This window comes from Meriones unguiculatus, chromosome X, assembly GCF_030254825.1.
Source record: "Meriones unguiculatus strain TT.TT164.6M chromosome X, Bangor_MerUng_6.1, whole genome shotgun sequence".
Lineage (NCBI taxonomy): Eukaryota > Metazoa > Chordata > Mammalia > Rodentia > Muridae > Meriones > Meriones unguiculatus.
The window spans coordinates 19480475-19499721 of record NC_083369.1 but is presented as its reverse complement, the minus strand read 5'-3'; the positions used below and the strand labels follow the sequence as shown (position 1 = coordinate 19499721).

At 36.2% G+C, this 19247-nt stretch overlaps 1 protein-coding gene across 5 annotated transcripts in view; it reads left to right on the top strand.

Moving 5' to 3' along the window:
• Positions 1 to 19247, top strand: part of Arhgef9 (Cdc42 guanine nucleotide exchange factor 9) — a 156039-nt gene that overhangs the window by 83571 nt on the left and 53221 nt on the right. For all 5 annotated transcript variants that reach the window (XM_060375143.1, XM_021661660.2, XM_021661659.2 and 2 more), the window contains exon 4: positions 9861 to 10040. In XM_060375143.1, the coding sequence (XP_060231126.1) occupies positions 9861 to 10040 (180 nt within the window). The remainder of the gene's footprint in view (positions 1 to 9860; positions 10041 to 19247) is intronic.

Below are 19247 nucleotides of genomic sequence, written 5' to 3'. Positions count from 1 at the left end.
ATCCAGTAAAGACCTAACTTACCTCATTCATTAAAGCAAATATAGGCCAGAGGCTAAGAGACTTGAATATATCAAAGAGTCCCTAGCATTTTCTTTTTTAGAATTAAGGAATTCATAGACTCTTAACTCCTGCCACCTACGTTGAGTTGTGAATTACCAGTGGCTATGGTAATGCATGGGCATATTTAAGTTTCAAAAGAATAGCTCATGATCCTGACATACTGGTACTCTTCTCTCACTTGGAGAACATTATGTGTAATTGAATACATAAGTACTTGTAAAAGAAAACAACAGAAGACGAATGCTAGATCAATGAGCCTCATCTCCATTAGTTTGTATCTCTATATTCTCTAATTCCATGCTTTCTATTTCTGAAGACTAGGAGCCTCTCTGCCCTCACATACTCTCTTTAGCTTAATGTGGTTAACATTTTCAAAGGGTTTATTACTAAGCAATAAGAGAAAACCAATAGAAAATGGAGAAAATGTTTTCAAAATGTTTGAAAATGTTATTATTTTATGTGTATGAGTGCTTTGCTTGCATGTATGTCTGTGTGCCCTGTGTGTGTTTGGTACCTGAGGAGGCACTGGATCCCTTGGAACTGAAATTACAGATGACTGTGATCCACTATGTAGCTGAAGGTGATAGCAATTCAACTCAGTTCCTTTGCAAGAACAACCAGTGCTCTTAACCTTTGAGATGTCTCTCTAGCCCTGTTTTACAAGGGTTAAACACACACACACACAGACACACACAGACACACACACACACACACACACACACACACCAGCTTTCTTTTGAGCTTGGGAAAACTTGACTAACACACCTTGTTTCTTTTGCTCTTAGGAGAAATCAGACGCTAATTTCTTTTCATAATCTAGGGCCTACTTTGTGGTTGAGAGTATAGTTGTAATATTTTCAAAGACCTTGTTTCCCTAGAGCAGAGCTATCCAAAGAATTTTCTTCAGTGATTTAAATGTGTTATCTCCTCTCTCCAGTACACATCTATTAGCCAACCAAATATTTGAAACATGGCTGGTGCTATTGAGAAGGAAAATTTAAATTTTTATTTAAATAGAATTAATTTAATCTTAAATAAGACCACACTACTATTTGAAATCATATTGGACAGTACACCTATGGAAAGATGATTATGGGTATTAACTTTCACTTCAACTCATTTTATTTTCTCAGTCAAGTACATTATAAATGAGTCTCTTCATGTCATGAAACAGGAAGATGGGGTGGAAAGAACACCAGCTCTAGAAACATACTCTTCTGGCTGTTCTATCTCAACTTCGTCACCATTAACCCTGTAGCCTTAAAGGTCATCCCACATCAAGCGTACACATACTCTGAGCTCAATTTTCTCATTTGTCTTTTGGGCTTCATTATATAGCCATGTCTGAAAGTTGTTGAGGGAACTAAGTCAACGTCCTGCTGTTGTTCACATACGAATTGTACTGGGGTTTGAACTTGGGTCCTTGTAGATGTTAGGCTAATCTACTACCACTGACCGTATCCCCAGAACATCACAGTAACGCTATCATTAAATATGCTCCAGCTATTTTAGAAAACGTTATTTTACTTCTCCCTTGAAAAAGGATTTTTCTGTGTAGTCGTCTATCCATAGCTCTCCTTTTATTCTCAAAGATTTGTACGGTAGCCAGCACTATATACATCCACTGAGACCTTGTTAGACAGGTAAAATCTTTGGCTCTATCTCAGACTTACTGAATAAGGTTGTGCATTCTAGTAATTCACCCATTTAATTTACAAATGTAAAAGTTTGAAAAGTAGTACTTCAAAATGATAGCTAGATGATATTACAGATATTATCGTATCTGAAATGAACTAAGTAGCATCTGTTCACCACTTGATAACCAGGGCAGGCTATCATGACCTAAGGTCAGTTTTTCTGCTTTGCTCAAAATCTTCCAGTGCTCATAATTTATCTTCCAGTAAAAAGGAAAACTGTCATTACTTGCAAGAACATTTAGGGCCACCTTCCCCCACAATGTTGATTTCATATCTTGCTGCTTTACTCTGTTCTTACTAACCTACCCATTCTAGTCACCTAGAATGCCAGACATGCTCACAAACAGAGACCTTAAACTATTTGTTTTTCTGGCTAGAGAAATCCTCCTCCAATTAGGTGCTTCAAGTTTTTACTCAAATATTCTATTCAAAATTTCAAACTCGCATTTCTTCTTCCTTTTCCCATTTAACGTTTCTCCAGTATACTTTTGACTATTGGATACATTGTTTATTTCTGTATTCATTTACTTATAGCTTGTCGGTCTTATCAGAATGTGAATTTCAAGTGTAAGGAGATCTCATTTGTTAATAACTTATATAAAATCCATAATCCAGTGTCTGACACATAGTGGATTTTTAAAAACTATTAAAAAATAAAAAATGTATTTATATAATTGTTTGTTTGCATGTAATACTTTCATTATTATATTGGGTGTCATTTAATCTTCAAAGAAGGGAAAGATTGTTATTTTCTATATCAGCATCAGCAAACAATTTCTAATTAGAAAAAATTTTTTTAGTATTTCCAAGTTCAAACCCCATGGAAGTCCTTTTAGTCTTAGAAGTACTCTCTATTTTCCTCAACTCTCAAATATCATGGCCTCAAAACACAAGACACAACATTGGATATGTTAATATTTTCAGAAAGAAAAGTGCTATCACTCTGCTTTGAGGATTTGTTTAGTGCAGCCAACCTAGTCAGAGCTTTTGTTGCAGACATTAGAAACTATGTCTTTGTTCTACTTTACAGTAATAGATATCAAAGCTATCAGTAGATATCATTAGGTGGGCCATGGACAGTATCTTAGCTATAGACTGTATTACCTACAAACCAAAATCCTTAAGCACCAAAATGTTTTCAGAAAGAATACCAGTGATAGAACTGAGAGTCCCAGGATCAAGTCATATTTTGGAGACTAGCTAAGAAACCTCAACACAGTCTTTTACCCTTGACCTTGTTTCCCATCTCTAAAATAAGTGGGTTGGGAGCTTGCTCCTTAAGTGGTCTGTGGCTTTTATCTCTGTGGTTTTGTACTATGCAGACATATTTTCACTGGAGAAATATATGGTAATGAGACAGCTCTCCTCTGTACTTCTTCCTCTTCCTCCTTAGTATTCAAGGAAGCACGTCTTATTCAAGTGTGAATGTGTTAATATGACAATCTATCACACTCCACATATTTCTAAATTTAGCCAACGGGATAAAAACTCAGTTTAGCTTAGGATCGTTATGACTAATCATGTGTGACATTGCCATTTGTAACCATGGTACTAATTTTACAATAGGAGAAATTAAGGACTAAACAAGTAGAGCTAAAGATGCTTCAAAATGTTGTTGTTCCTATCCCTTGGGGGAAATTATCTCAGGCATAATATAAATGTGAAGTCAGTTCCTTTCTCAAATGCCTCCAGAAAACCTTGCCTGTCTCTCCTTGGTCAGATGCTTCACCATAAGAAAATTCTTCCCCTTTACTCTAATAAGGTTTATGATACTATAATTTCAAGTCATTCTTATCTTTTATGTTTAAACCTTGGTTTTAAGCTGCATGTGTTGGCTGTGACCTGTACCTGTAACCTCATCACTCAGAAACTGAAATTTGAGGATCATAAATTTGAGGCCTGTATGGGCTATGTAGTGAGGCATAAATTAAAAGCAAAACCAAACAAGCAGCAGCAGCAAAAAAAAAAAAAACAAAACAAAACAAAAAACAAAACAAACAAAAAAAAAAAAAAAAACTCTGAGCTTTCAAAAGTATTAGATTTTCTCGTTTTCATGGTTCTTTTCACCCAGTTATTCAACATTTACCTACATGTGCCAAGACATGTAGGTAAATGATAACACGCTGTATAGTGTGGTAATTTTTATATAGTGTATTTGAATAAACAGATGAGAAGCTACTTAACCTAAAATGATCAGCACAGAACTTGATGCCCAGTCCCTACCCCACCCAGACATCTCAGATAAGCAGTTAAGGGCAGATCCCTAGGCAAGACTGATTCTATCTCAGCATTTATTAATTGGTCTTTATCTGTGGGTAGGGCCCTGTATTATTTCCCCCAGCCATGTTGGCATGCCAGTGGGTATTGTCATCATCCAGTTCTTCTTTATGCTACTGTATTGTTTCATTTCATTGGTACAGTTTCCCTGCCTTATAAAGAAGACATAGTCTCAGAGCAGACTTTCTGTTCCTCTGGCTCTTAAAGTCTTTTCAGCCCCTTTTCTATTATGTTCCCTGAACCATGTATGTATGTGTTTTGTTACAAATAAATCAAATGGGGCTGGGAACTCCACTGTTTGTTCTCTGTGTTTTGACTAGTGTGGCTTTCTGTAATGGTCTCTTTCTGCTGCCAAAAGAAGTTTCATTGATAAGGAATGAGAACTACACTTATCTATAGGTGTCATGATAAGTATTAAGAATGTAGTTAGAAAATATACTGGTTTGAGAAAGTAGCAGCAGTCAGTTCTTTTCTAAGATCCACAATCTCACTAGCCACTAAGTCGTAAGTCCAAGTAGATGCCTGCTGGTTACCCTCACTTTATAAGTGTCACCAATACATCTTTGGGGATAACTTCCCACAGTGGTAATTTTTGTGTTTTGTAGGCATCACAGCTAGATAAGACTATTCGGTTTTTGTTTTTTGTTTTTTTGTGTTTTTTTTCCCTCCTTTGCAGTCTGCATTGCATCTTCCAGTACTCTGTGAGCTAGTCCTCGTGGAACAGGCTTCCAATTTAGTTACAGTTGGATTCTTCCAAGCACTCTGTCTGAAGTGTCTTGTGGCTTCAGCAATAAGAAGTTATCTTGAGTCTCTGAAAGGCAACCGGGAGCAACAGCAATAATCTATACTGTACAACATTCCCTCAACCAGAAATTTGAAAGAAGGGTTTATTTTGTTTAAATATTTTTTATACCTAGTACTGGGATTTTTGTTGGATAGACTATAGCTCTTGGAGGAGCATTATCATCTCTAGTGGTGTAACTTTGTTTAAACTGCATAATATATGGTATATAATTTTAGGTAAACAAAAATAAGATGATTTCTTATGCATAATTCAAACATCCTTAGTGATAAGTTTTCCTCCCCTGCTCCTCTTCTATATTTTGTTCTATCTGTCATCCCCAGTTAAAGTGATCCCCCATTTTCCATCCATATCATCTGTCCCTTGCTACTCCCATTTTACAGCTCCCTTTATATAGTCCCTTTCTACAGTCTTTTTTTTGTGTGTGCGTGGTTACTTGAGGTAACATAAGCTAGGACATGGAAATGAGAGAGAACATGAGGCACTTGTCTTTCTAGTTCTGGAGTACCTCATTTAGTATAATATTTTCTAGTGCTATTCACTTATCTGAAATTTTCCTAATTTTTATTTTAATTTATCTTTACAGCTGAATAGAATCCCATTGTGTGCCGCATCTCATTATCTGTTAATCAGTTGAAGGACATTTAGGTTGTCTCTATTTCTTAGGAATTGTGAACAGAATAGCAATGAACATGTCTGAGCAAGTATCTGTCTCTGAAGTTGAATATCAGTCTTGTGGATATTTGCCAAGGAATGGTATAGGTTAGCATATGATAGATTTATTTTTTTCCTTTGAGGATTCTTCACACTGATTTCCAGAGTTGCTGTACCAGCCTGCCGTCCCACCAACAGTGAATATAGGTTATTCTTTCCCTTTATCCTTGCCAGCATTTGTTGTTAGTTGTATTCTGGATTTTAGCCATTCTGACTGTTTAATTGAAATCTCACAGAAGGAGGTTATTATCCAGAATATACGAAGAACTTAAAAAAACAAAGTCATAAAAACAAATAAATCAACTTAACAATGAGGTATTGATCTGAGCAGAGAATTCTCAAAAGAAGAAATAAAAACAGCTAAGAGATTGCTCAAAAGAGTATTCCTTATCCTTATTAATTTCAGAAGTAAAAATTAGAACTTTGAGATTTCAAGGTACTCAGTGTCTTTTAGGAATGATGTCTTGTTATATGAGACATCAATTATCTTTCACTCTAAACAATTCAATAATACTCTCTGGTAATCATTTTTAGTTTTAAGACAGTATTCCTTACAGCCTAGCTGGCCTTGAAGTCTGTCTTCTGGCCTCCACCTCCCAAGTTCTGGGAGTGGCATATAACACCATTCCCAGTTTACTTGGTGGTCAGGATCAAAACCAGAGCCTTTAACATGTTAGGCAAGCACTCTACCAACATGTAAAACCCTAGGCTGTAGAGTATCTCTTATGTGTTTCTGTCTGCTGTTCCTCTGAATGGGTTTCTCAGAACTGAATGCTGCTCTCCCAGTCATGGGACTGATCTCAAATTACCTCTTTCTTCTGTTTACCTCATTCTTTTTCAAGCTTAAGATAGCATTTATGTTTTGAGCCATTATATTGCAGGACAAACTCATCTTAAATAAACATACTTTCAAAAATGTGTAACTGAGGAGACACTATCCATATAATATAATTTATGTATTAGTGGATCTAATATATTATATATAAAATATATATTATATACTATATTATATTTTATATAATATTATCTATTATCTAATGCATTATTTTTATAATTATATTATATTGTATATTATACATTATATGTTATACATTACATGTTATACATTATACTACATATTATATCGACTAATATATAAAATTTGATGGCTAATAGGCAGCCAAAATAAGGAAGATAATTGTCTCTTTTGGCCTCTCTTCTCCCTCCTACATTCTTTTTTTTTTATTAATTATGTTATTTATTTACTTTACATCCCTCTCCCTCCCCTCCTTCCAGTCCCTCCCTCTCACCTCACCCTCCATCTTCAGAAAAGGGGAGGCCTCCCATGGATACCAACCAGCCTTGACATATCAAGTTGCAGTAAGAGACTAGGTACATCTTCTTCAGTGATAATAGAAGAGGCAGCCCAGTTTTAGGAAGGGATCCAAAGGCAGGCATTGTAGTAAGAGACAGCCCATGCTTCCTCTTTAAGAGTACCATATGAAGATCCAGCTGCACAACTGTTATGTATGTGCTGGGGCCTATGTCTGTCCCATGCATACTCCCATGAAACCCATGCTCAAGTCAGTTCAGGTAATTAAAAATCCAAAAGTAGATACCTCAGAGTTCTAGGGTCAAACCAAATACTACTGTTCTATGAAAAGAAGATAGCAATAAAATGACTTTTAATTACACTGTGATATGCTCATAGATGAGTGCCTTGCTCAGTCATCATCAGAGAAGCTTCCTCCTGCAGCAGATTGAAAGTAATGCAGGAACCCACAGCCGGACATTACTATGCAGAGAGTAAGAAATCTTGAACACTAAGCTCTAAACAGGTTGTCTCTATGAAATCCCTCTGCTAAGGGCTTAGGAAACCCTGTTGAAGAGGCCAGCAGAGTATAAGAGCCAAAGACATAGACACCAAGAAAACTTGGCCCTCTAAATCAACAGGACAGACATAAATATGATCACAGACTGAGGTATCACACACAGGGCCTGCATGGGTCTATACAAGATGGGGTCATAGAGCAGAAAGGACAGTAGACACATGCCCTCATCTTTAACTCAAAAGCTATGTCCACATGATAACTACTTGAAAATGAAAACTTAGTTTTATCCTGATTAGTCTCACAGGGGAAACAAACTACTTAAAAGGGTAGGACACATGCTCAGTAGTAGGTGGCCAATAGAAAGCAAAATCTTTGCCATCTTTGGTGGTTTCTTATCTCATACTGATATATCAGGGCTTCTTTTAAAACTTATTTTCTATTTATTATAAATATATAATATATGATACATGTAAATATGTAATATATTTACATAGATCCATTATATATTATATACTATATTTACATATATCACATATTATATAATATTTACATATATTTGTTTTATATATTATATATAAAATGAAAAATTTGGTACTATAAATTGAAAACATATATTCTCTTTTTTTACACTACAGGTCCTTTCTGTATATAGTATGGCTTCTGGTTTTGTTGTTTTATGGGATTCCTTAATGTGGTAATGAATGGGTCTCTGCTTCTATATCTTTTTCTTGTGCCTTTTCTTGAGCTTTTTTCCTTCTGTTTGTTTGTATCGTCCTATTCTGATGTCTTAGTTTTTGTTTATTCTTATATTTCATTTTATTATTATCCCTTAGATGCTTGTGTTTTCTAATATGAGAGTCAGAAATGGGGTGAATCTGGGTAGGAGGAGTGGTGGGAGGAACTGGGAGGAGTAGGAGGAGGGAAGCCAAAATCAGAATTTATTATATGAGGGAAAATCTATTTTCAAGAAAAATTAAGGTATATGCATGTATAAAGTTTTGATTATATTGATACATCATTCATATCCTGTATTTGAGGATTATATCATAAACCTCTTCCATCTTTCTTAAGTTTGTTTCAATCACTTTAATGGCTTTGATCCCATTAAATTGAATGTGTATTTATTCTCTACCATTAGTTCTAAGAATGTATTCTACCACCCTACATTCCTCTTAATATATAGTTAAATTTCAACATACATAATAGAAAAGAAACAAATTCCTTCACAGTGATAATGAATACATTTGAACAATTGGAAAGCCTCACTGGCAATTCTTTTTATTCTCTTTTATAGTCATTACTTTCTATACTGGTTTTTATCTCTAGCATCCTTGCTGCATTTTGGATATTGTGTGATGTTTGGATCATTCCTTAACCTTTCAAATGGGAAGAATGGACATAGCCGTTAATTATTTTCTGAATTGGAATCTAAGAAGTGTGCTGTCTAGGCTGAATATTTTTGCCACCATTGTGTTAGTGATTTCTCATCAGGCAATTAATTTCTCTTGTCAGTTCTACTTTTATCAATGGCATCTTGGAAGAATTTGTCAGTATATGTTTCAGATACAATGTCCAGTTACTCTTTGATTTACTAGCTGAGATCATCTATACTCTTTCCCTTGGAAAGCAGAGAAATTTTAAAAAATAATAGTTTGCAGCCAGATATAGTGGCATGTGGTGACGTATCAAGTTCTTGTGAATATGAAGCAAAAAGGTTATGAATTCAAGGCCAGCCCTTTTCTCAAAATGTTAAAAAAACAATGGTTTGTTTTCTAAATTTTTTGTCTCTTTATTGGTGCTTTTTGTTCTCTGACCTCAGTTACTAGAATCTTGAACAAATGTTTTGTTTTGTTTTTATTTTTTAATTTTAGAAACTGTTGCTTTAGCTGGTATTCTATTTTTTTTAATCAATACTTTTTGGTATTAGAAATTGAACCTGGGTCTTGTGTATTCTAGACAAATGCTTTGCTCCTGAACTATATTTCCATCTTCTCTAAAATTCTTTTTTTAATTAATTTATTATATATACAGGGTTCTGAGTACATGCATTCCTGCACACCAGAAGAAGGCGCCAGATCTCATTATAGATGGTTATGATCCACTATGTGGTTACTGGGAATTGAACTCAGGACCTCTGGAAGAGGAGCCAGTGCTCTTAAACTCTGAGCCATCCCTCAAGCCCCTGCTTTACAATTCTTAATACAGTTAATGCTGAGTACAGTCTAGGCTCTGGGAAATGGCCCTTGGAGTTTTGGGTTATTTTTATTTATTTATTTATTTATTTTTTCTACAAACAGTGGGAAAACATAAGCATTCTGGGGTAATCACTCTCTGAAGACTTACTAGTGTACTAACTTCCTTCACTCGAGCTCCATGTCCCCTTATGAAAACTGAAAATAAGAATTACCTGCTTACTTCATGGAACTGAAAGGATTCACACATGCTTTGGAAGCAGTAGGAGGGACATCTTCACCCAGAGCTTTTTCATTTGTCTGCAGGGATACCTGAAGCAGTGCCGAAAGAGAAGAGACATGTTCAGCGATGAGCAACTGAAGGTCATCTTTGGGAACATTGAAGACATCTACAGATTTCAGATGGGCTTCGTGAGAGACCTGGAGAAGCAGTACAACAATGATGATCCCCACCTCAGTGAGATAGGACCCTGCTTCCTAGAGCACGTAAGCATCTTTCTTTCTTCAGTTCTAAAGAAATATTAGGAAACAATAGAAAACCATGTGTGCTTTCTGGTTCTAGTCAGCTGTGATGTACTGGAATGGGGGATGAGTTTTTATATGATTCTGATTTTTGACCCTTCATATTTAATCAGGTTAGGAAGATTTATAATTTGTTTAGGATTGTTTTGCTTTGCTATTATAATCACTTCTCTCCCCAACTTTTTGGGGTTGGGGATTTTTTTTTTTCTAACTTTGCTTTTCCTTTCGTGTTGGGTTTAGCTTCTATCAAACTCAAAATATTTGGGGAGGAATTCAATATATTCACTGTATAATTGGAGAAATAAGAGAAGGCATAGTTTTCAAAAAAGTAGTTTCTGAAAGGTATTGAAGGATCAGAACTAGAGTATGAGAAATGGCAAGTTTAACAAAAGGAGCCATGGGCCTAAAATAAACAAACTAGTGAGGATTTGGAACCTGAGCCTGAGGTTACTGGCTAATTTCAGCTCTGTCAATTACTCTATTTGAACTTCAACAGCTTCATGTAGAATATGAGAAAAATTTATAGCAATAACTTTGTGGTTGTCTCTTTTGTGTATCTGTCATAAAAATTATATCTAGTTTTTATAAAGTATTTTAAATTTATTTTATTATTTTATGTGCATACATGTCTTACTTTCATGTATATCTCTGTACTCTATTTGTGTGCAGTGCCCAAATTAGCCAAAAGAGGGCTTCTCATCCTGGAGTTGCACATGGTTTTGAGGCTCTATGTGGGTGCCAGGAATTGAATTTGGGTCCTCTGAAAGAGCAGCTTTTGCTTTGAACTGCTAATCCATCTTTCCAGCCCTGTAACATAAAATATATATGTGTATCAAAATTCAGGATATATAGGAAGGTGGCTTGCTTTGTTTATAAGTGTGTGAAGGTGTCTTTTAGACAACACTTATGTTCAGTGATTTCAGTAATTTCCTAAGAAATCTGACATGGTTTAATATGTAGCCTATCCACAGCTATGCTTAGTTATAATGAAACAACTAAAACAATCAAAAGAAAAAAAGCAAAAGAGAACACCTTGAAAAAAGTTCTAAGAGTCATGTGAAAAGTCTTGTCAGACAGAGGGCTAATATCCAGAATATATAAAGAACTCAAGAAGTTAAACATCAACAAATCAGGTAATCCAATTAAAAATGGGGTGCAGAGCTAAACAGAACTCTCAATAGAAGAATATTGAATGACAGAGAAACACTTAAAGAAATGTTCAACGTCCTTACTCATCAGGGAAATAAAAAATCAAAACGACCCTGAGATTTCACTTTACACCCATCAGAATGGCTAAGATCAAAAACTCAAGTGATAATACATGCTGGAGAGGATGTGGAGAAAGGGGAACCCTCCTCCATTGCTGGTGGGCATGTAAACTTGTACAACCACTTTGGAAATCAATCTGGAGCTTTCTCGGACAGTTAGGAATAGTGCTACCTCAAGATCCAGCTATACCACTCCTAGGCATATATTCAAAATATGCTCAGGTATACAACAAAGACATTTGCTCATCCATGTTCATAGCAGCTTTATTCATAATAGCCAGAATCTGGGAACAACCCAGATGTCCCTCAATTGAGGAATGGATACAAAAATTGTGGTACATTTACACAATGGAATACTACTCAGCAATTAAAAACAAGGAAATAATGAAATTTACATGAAAATGGTGGGAACTATAAAAGATCATCCTGAGTGAGGTATCCCACAAACAGAAAGACACACATGGTATATATTTACTTACAAGTGGATATTAGAAATATAATATAGGATAAACATGCTAAAATCTGCATGCCTGAAGAAGCTAAGCAAAGACTTGGGGAGTGGCATGCGTACAGAGGAGGGAGGAAGGGATGGATTGGGACATGAGGAGGAAGGGAACCACAGGAGGATACAAAGTGAATAAAGTGTAATTAATAAAGGATTAAAAAAATTAGCTAAGCAAGAAGGAGGACCCTGGATAAGATGAGCATTCCTCACTCAGAAAGACAAATGGGATGGACATCAGAAGAGGGAGAAAACAGGGAACAGGACAGGGACCTACCACAGAGGGCTTCTGAAAGACTCTATCTAGCAGATGCTGAGGCTCATAGCCAAACTTTTGGCAGAGTGCAGGGAATCTTATGAAAGAAGAGGGAGACAGAAACCCCTGGAGGTGTTAGGAACTCCACAAGGAGAGCAACTGAACCAAAAAATCTGGACAAAGCAGTCTTTTCTGAGACGGATACTCCAAACAAGGACCATGCATGGAGATAACCTAGAATCCCTGCATAGATCTAGTCCATGGCATCTCATTATCTAAGTGGTTTCCCTAGTAATGTGAATTGGGTCTGTCTCTGACATGAACTCAGTGGCTGGTTCTTTGATCATCTCCCCCTGAGGGGGGGAGGCTTACCAGACCACAGCAGAAGACAATGCAGCCAGTCCTGGTGATACCTAATATGCTAGGGTCAGAGGAAAGGGGAGGAGGGCTTCCCCTATCAGTGGACTTGGGGAGAGGCATGGGTGGAGAAGAGGGAGGGAGTGTAGGATTGGCAGAAGATGAAAAAGGGAGCTAGAGCTGGGATACAAAGTGAACAAAATTGTAATCAATAAAAATAAATTAATTACAAAAAAGATGAACAAGAAATGTCTGTCAGAGAAAATAAAGATTCTGTGTCCAAGGCTCCATGAGAGATTGAATACACAGTACCATTTATATAGCAAATATTTGATATAAACCATCTTTTTTCTGCTGACTAGGCACAATTAAGTATTGTGACCATGGCACTGTTGAGATCCCTCTTGATATTCAAGTTCTACAATGTTTGTAAAGGGCATATTTTTCAAGTAGATTCTAAGCACTCTCAGGCCTGTTGTGATAACTCTTTTTGCAAAGCCATTTCACATGGTGCTTGAGCAGTTTTATAAATATTACACGTTTGTAATCTATTAGTTTTATTCCCAAAAATGTTAGCCAAAAAACATTCTGAGAGATCTAAAATGATTGTGCACAAAACTGTTGATTACATTCAGTATTGTGAGTGATGTAGTTGTGTCAGGAAAAAAAAATTCCTATGTGTCTTTAATAGTGACAAGGGTTGGCTCTCTACCTTGGGGTAGTTATCAAAGTTGGACTACTTATTGGTTGGCCATTCCCTCAATCTCTGCTTCATCTTTTTCCCTGCACATTGTGTGGGCAGGGTAAATTTTCTAGTCAAAGGTTTTGTGGGTGGATTGGTATCCACCTCCACTGAAAGTCCTGCCTGGCTAGGAGGTGCCCACTCCAGTCTCCATGTCCCCTGCAGCTAGGAGTCTCAGCTAGAGTCACTTCCATATCCTCTCAGGAGCTTACCTTATGCAAGCCTCCAGCTTGGCACATAGATGTCCTCCCCTGCTCAATTTTCCTTCTCTCTCCCAGTCCTTTCCACCCCTGGCCCCTGATCTCCCCATTTCTGATCCCGATTCTAGTTCCCCTCCCCATACCCTCTCCCACCCAGTTCCCTCTCTTCATCTATTTCCCATGTCTATTCTATTTCTCCTTCTGAGTGGGATTCAAGCATCCTCCCTCTCATAAGTGGATCCATATGGTACAGGCTAACCATACCTCAATCCACAGACTCAAAGAAGCTAAGTAACAAGGAGAGTCCAAGCAAGGATTGTTTTTTGGAAATTACATGTAGTTATATAACTACCATTATAATCAAGAAATAGAATATTTTATTTCTTTCACTATACAGGAGATCTTTCCTTCATTTCTATTTTAATACCTGCTTTCTCTAAACATTGATTTGTTTTTCATAATCATACTTCTGCTTTTTCTAGAATGTAATATAAATGGAATCAAACAATAGGATCTTTTGTCTTTGCTTTCTTTCACTTAGCATAATGCCTCTGATACCATTCATGAATGATGCATGTAGTCGAGCTTTTTTACTTTTTTACTAATTCATGTATACCTGTGTTGCTCCCAGTTATAAATTATTATAAGTAAGGCTCCTGTGAATATTCCACCATAAAGTTTGATGAGAACATAATTTTTTATTTTTCCTTGGATAAATATCTACGGTTAAAAAAGCTAGGTTATATGCATTTCATACATTACAAATATTTCCTTAATTTTATAAAGCTAAAACATTTCCAATGTGATACTATTTTATATTTTAATGACATATTCTAAGTGTTTCAGGTGATTTTATCAGCATGTGTTATTATCAATTTAAAATGATTAGCTATTCCATTAGGTAGAATATGGTATCTCATTATGGTTTTAAATAATCCTGTAAGGAATTTTTTTTAGGTTAGCATACAAAGCAATGAGTTCTGTTATGTTTTTTTCATATATGTGTCATTATACTTTGTTCTAATTCACTACTTTCTCACATTGCCATTCCCTGTGGCTCCTATAACCCTCTGGCTGTTTTTTTGTTTGTTTGTTTTGTTTTGTTTTGTTTTTCTTTCCTTCACTTTCTTTGTTCTCCTCCTTTCATGCCATATGTGTTCTGTTGCCCTCTTTTCCAATTTCCCCTTAAGACATCTCTGACTCATCTTATGATCCTCCTTCTAGTTTCATAGCCCTCCCCCTGACATACATGTATATATGTTTGTTTCAGAACTAGAATATAAGAAGGGGCAAGTGTAACAAAAGGAGCTATGGACTTAGAGCAAATACACTAGTGAGAATTTGGGAGATCTGCTTGAGGTTACCGGCTAACATCCCCCCTCACATATGTACACGGACTTCCTATTTAGAGCAAATACACTAGTGAGAATTTGGGAGATCTGCTTGAGATTACCGGCTAACATCCCCCCTCACATATGTATACGGACTTCCTATATAAATTCCTTATATGAGAGGAAATTATGTCTCGGACTTATTTCACAAAGCATAATGATTTCCAGTTTCATTTATTTTCCTGTAAATGTTCTGATTTCATTTTTATTACAGTGCCATAAAATTCTAATTTATATTTGTACTACATTTTAAAAACATTCATTTATTGGTGAATATCTGTATGGATTCTATCTCCTGGCTATTGTGAATAGAGCAGAAACAAAATAATATGCAGGTAGTTCTATCGTATGTGGTATGTTGATTTAGATTCCTTCAGGTATATACTAGTAAAAAGTATAACTATTAAATGACTCAGTAATACCACTATTAGTTATATTCCAGCAATGAATAACAGAACTACTGTTCCTGTATCTTTGCTAGCATTTGCCATTATTTGATTTATTTTTGAAAGATATTTTTATTTATTTTTGAAAATGACAAACAATATATTTTAGTCGTATGTGATTCCCTCCTCCAATTCCAAGATTCTACCACCCAAGATTACATTCTTTTTCTCTCTTAAACATGTGTTTTTATTGATGTTGGCCAGTTACTCCTGTGCATGAAGCCTTCCCAGAAGTGTGGTTGATAGACCTAGTAACACTCCATTAAAGAAAACTGACTTTCTTTCACCCAGAAGCTGTCAGTTGCATGCTTTTTGTTTTTAGGACTCTTTGACTGACTATTCTTAATCTATTTTGTTTCCATAGAGATTTTATAGTTGTGATTTTTGTGTGTGTGTGAAAATTATATTCCAAGTTTTGTATGCCTGTGAGTTTTTATTGATGCTTTACTTTTATTTTTTCCTGAGGCTTTTTTGTAAGTTACTTTTTGGTTTTTCCTTTACCAACTGGTTGTTTGACAGCATGGTATTTAGCATCTTAGTCCATTTTATCCTTCTAAAGAATAACTTATAAAGAAAATAAATATATTTCTTGGAGATATGGAAGCTAAGAAGTTCCAAAACGTAGTCCTAGCACAAAGTAGGGTAGAGATCTTCTTGTTGCATCATATTGTGGTAAAGGACATAGGAACACATGAAAGACAGAAAATTTTTGAGTCATATTAATCTTTGGATTTAGAACTCATAGCCACTCTAACCAACCCACTTTTTCTATAATGGCATGGGGGATAAAGAGGTGATATGGAGGCTCTTAAATATCCCACTTCTTTATTATGAAGATTTATTTTATTATAAAAATTATTATTTAAGAAGTAATGATTTACTTTTTTAATTTTAAATATATATATACTAATTACAGTTTGCTTACTTTGTATCCCAGCTGTAGGCCCCTCCTTCATTCCTTCCCAATCCCACACTACCTCCCTCATCTTTTCCCATGCCCCTCCCCAAGTCCACTGATAAAGGATGTCATCCTCCTCTTCCATCTGACCCTAGCCTATCAGGTCTCATCAGGGGAGGCTGCATTGTCTTCTTCTGTGGCCTGGGAAGGCTGCTCCCCCCTCAGGGGAAGATGAGCAAAGAGCCAGCCACTGAGTTCATGTCAGAGAGAGCCACTGTTCCCCTTACTAAGGAACGCAGTTGGAGACTGAGCTGCCATGGACTACATCTGTGCAAGGGTTCTAGGTTATCTCTATCCAGGGTCCTTGGTTGGAGTATCATTATCAGAAAAGACCTCTGGACCCAGATATTTTGGTTCTGTTGCTCTCCTTGTGGAAGTCCTGTTCTTTCCAGGTGTTTCTGTCTCTCCCTTCTTTCATAAGATTCCCTGCACTCTGCCCAAAGTTTGGCTATGAGCCTCATCATCTGCTTTAATACCCTGCTGGGTAGAGTCCAACAGTAGTTGTGAAACATAATGCTCTTTGGCTTTTTCAAATATCCTTAGTGTTATTTATCCTTCCTCTTTCCCCCTCTTTCTGTGAGAATGACCTCTTAACCTGGTAAAGTTTTCCCTAGCCACTTTGCCCATTCCCCCCTTTATAGCAACTATGTCCTATTATTCTCCAGTTTAGTGTTCCCTGCTCCACCCCCTACCATGGTCCCTTTTTACTTTCCTAATATGTGAAGTTATTCCAATTTATATACTCTCATCTACATTTTTATTCTTTCTTGTGATGGATACCTAGGATGGCTCCATAATAGAAACTGTGGCATTATATACAGATCCAGATACTGACCTTACTAGGGTGGCAAGGGAAGAACAAAAGGCAGATACACAGATGCTTTGACATTTAAGAACTGGGATTTGTTTATCTGGGCTCTCTGATAGAAAACCACAGTAGCCTGAAGCTCAGCTTTTTTGCTAAATAGGTTGAACAGGGCGGTGGGGTTGGGGCTATTACACAGAGCAGAAAGGAAAGGAAAGATATAGGTATACAGTCAAACAAAGAAGTAGGTTTAACTAATCCCAGTAAGAGCAATCTATGTAGGAAAACAATATTCAGGCTACAGACATCCAGGGAGAGAAAGCAACACTATCACCATTCATACCTCGATTTTGTCATCCCTTTGAGCCTCACCTGGAAAAACCATTTCCACTCCCATGAGTATGAAACATTGGAGTTCTTGACATGGTCAATGCTCATGTCAAACAATACATACATTCCTTCAGGAGTTCACTGGCTTCCTACATCACCCACTTTCTTATACTTTGAGAATTGATCTTCATGCTTAGTCCAGAGATAGTTTGCTGCAACTCTTGACACCAGACTTCAAGGATGATGAAAAAAAAAAAAGAATAACACCGCAGCTTTTGCCAACAAAAACCAAACACATACACACACACACACACACACACACAACCTTTTAACTTTTCCCAAGTTAAAGAGATTGAAACCTCAAACCATTTCAGGATTAATAAAGGAACCCAATCTGATCAAAAGCATTTTGCTTTTCTAGGATGTGCTGACATAATTGGGCCACATCCATGCTATTATTATTGTGGGTACAAGCACACAGGAGGTGGATCCTAATTAATTCCCAATTATCCTGTCAAAAATCTCAAGGCTGTAACATACTTTGAATAGTTGAGCAGAGCCCACTGGGACTCCAAATAGTTAGAGAAATAACCCCTCTATGGAAAAACCCATTAGTATAGGCTATGGCCCCTCCCCTAACTGGTTGTATTTGTATAGATACATCAGAAACAATAGCAGTTGGGTTATTTGCATCAGGTTATTTACAAAGCTGGATAGCAATTATTTTTATTTATTTTTAATATTTTTAATTTATAATATAATCATTTGTTTATAGTATAATTCCATTATTACCTCTTTTTCTTCCTCTAAACCCTCCCATATACCTCTCCTTGCTCTTTTTCATATATATTGTTTGTGTTTTCATTAATTGTTACACACATATATATACGGGCATATACATATATTTTCCTAAGTTATGTAAATACAACGTACTAGTCTGTATATTAATTGTATGTATGTTTTTAGGACTGTCCATTTGGTATTAGATAACCAATTGGTGTGCTCTTCCCTAGAGAAGACTAGTTCTCCAGCTCTCAGCATTCCTTAGTTTCCTGTAGTTTTTTTTGTGTAAGGTTTAGAACTCGGGAGCTTTCCACATTAACATGTTTACTGATGTCATCATTGTTCAGTTCATGTCTAGACTATTCTGTTATTAAGACTTTATGGATACAGCTTCTGATATTCCTAGGAGACAAATATCTCACAGCAAACTCCAGATCCTCTGTCTTTTATAGTCTTTCTTCTCCCTGGGTCTCAGTGATACCTGAGCCTTAGATTCAGGAAATGTATTATAGATGTATGTGTTGAGAATAAACTCCACAAATCTACATTATGATTGCTTTTAGTTTTCTGTCATGGTTTCCATCTATTGCAAAGAGAAGTTTTCTTGAAATTCTCATTTAAGTGATTTATGTATATTAATACATGTAAGTGTTTGTATAATAAGTTACCAGTAATACAGCAGACAGGAATAATATTCACAATATATAAAGAATTCAAAACAGAAAAATCAAGACTAAACAAAATATGATTCCATAAGGGCCTGGGACCTAAATAGAGAATTCTCAAAAAAAAAAAAAAAAGAAAGAAAGAAAACAAGAGAGAAATGTCTAAGAAATATCTCAAAAGATGTTCACGGAGGGGAACACTCCTCTATTGCTGGTGAGAATGCACACTTGTACAACCACTTTGGAAACCAATACAGTACTTTCTCAGAAAATTAGGAATAGTGCTACTTCAAGACCTAGCTACACCACTCCTGGGTATATAACTGAAAGATGCTCAACATACAACAAGGACATTTGCTCAGCTATGTTCATGGCAGCTTTATTTATAATAGCCAGAATCTGGAAACAACCTACATGTCCCTCAGTCAAGGAATGGATACAGAAATTACAGTACATTTACAGCAATTA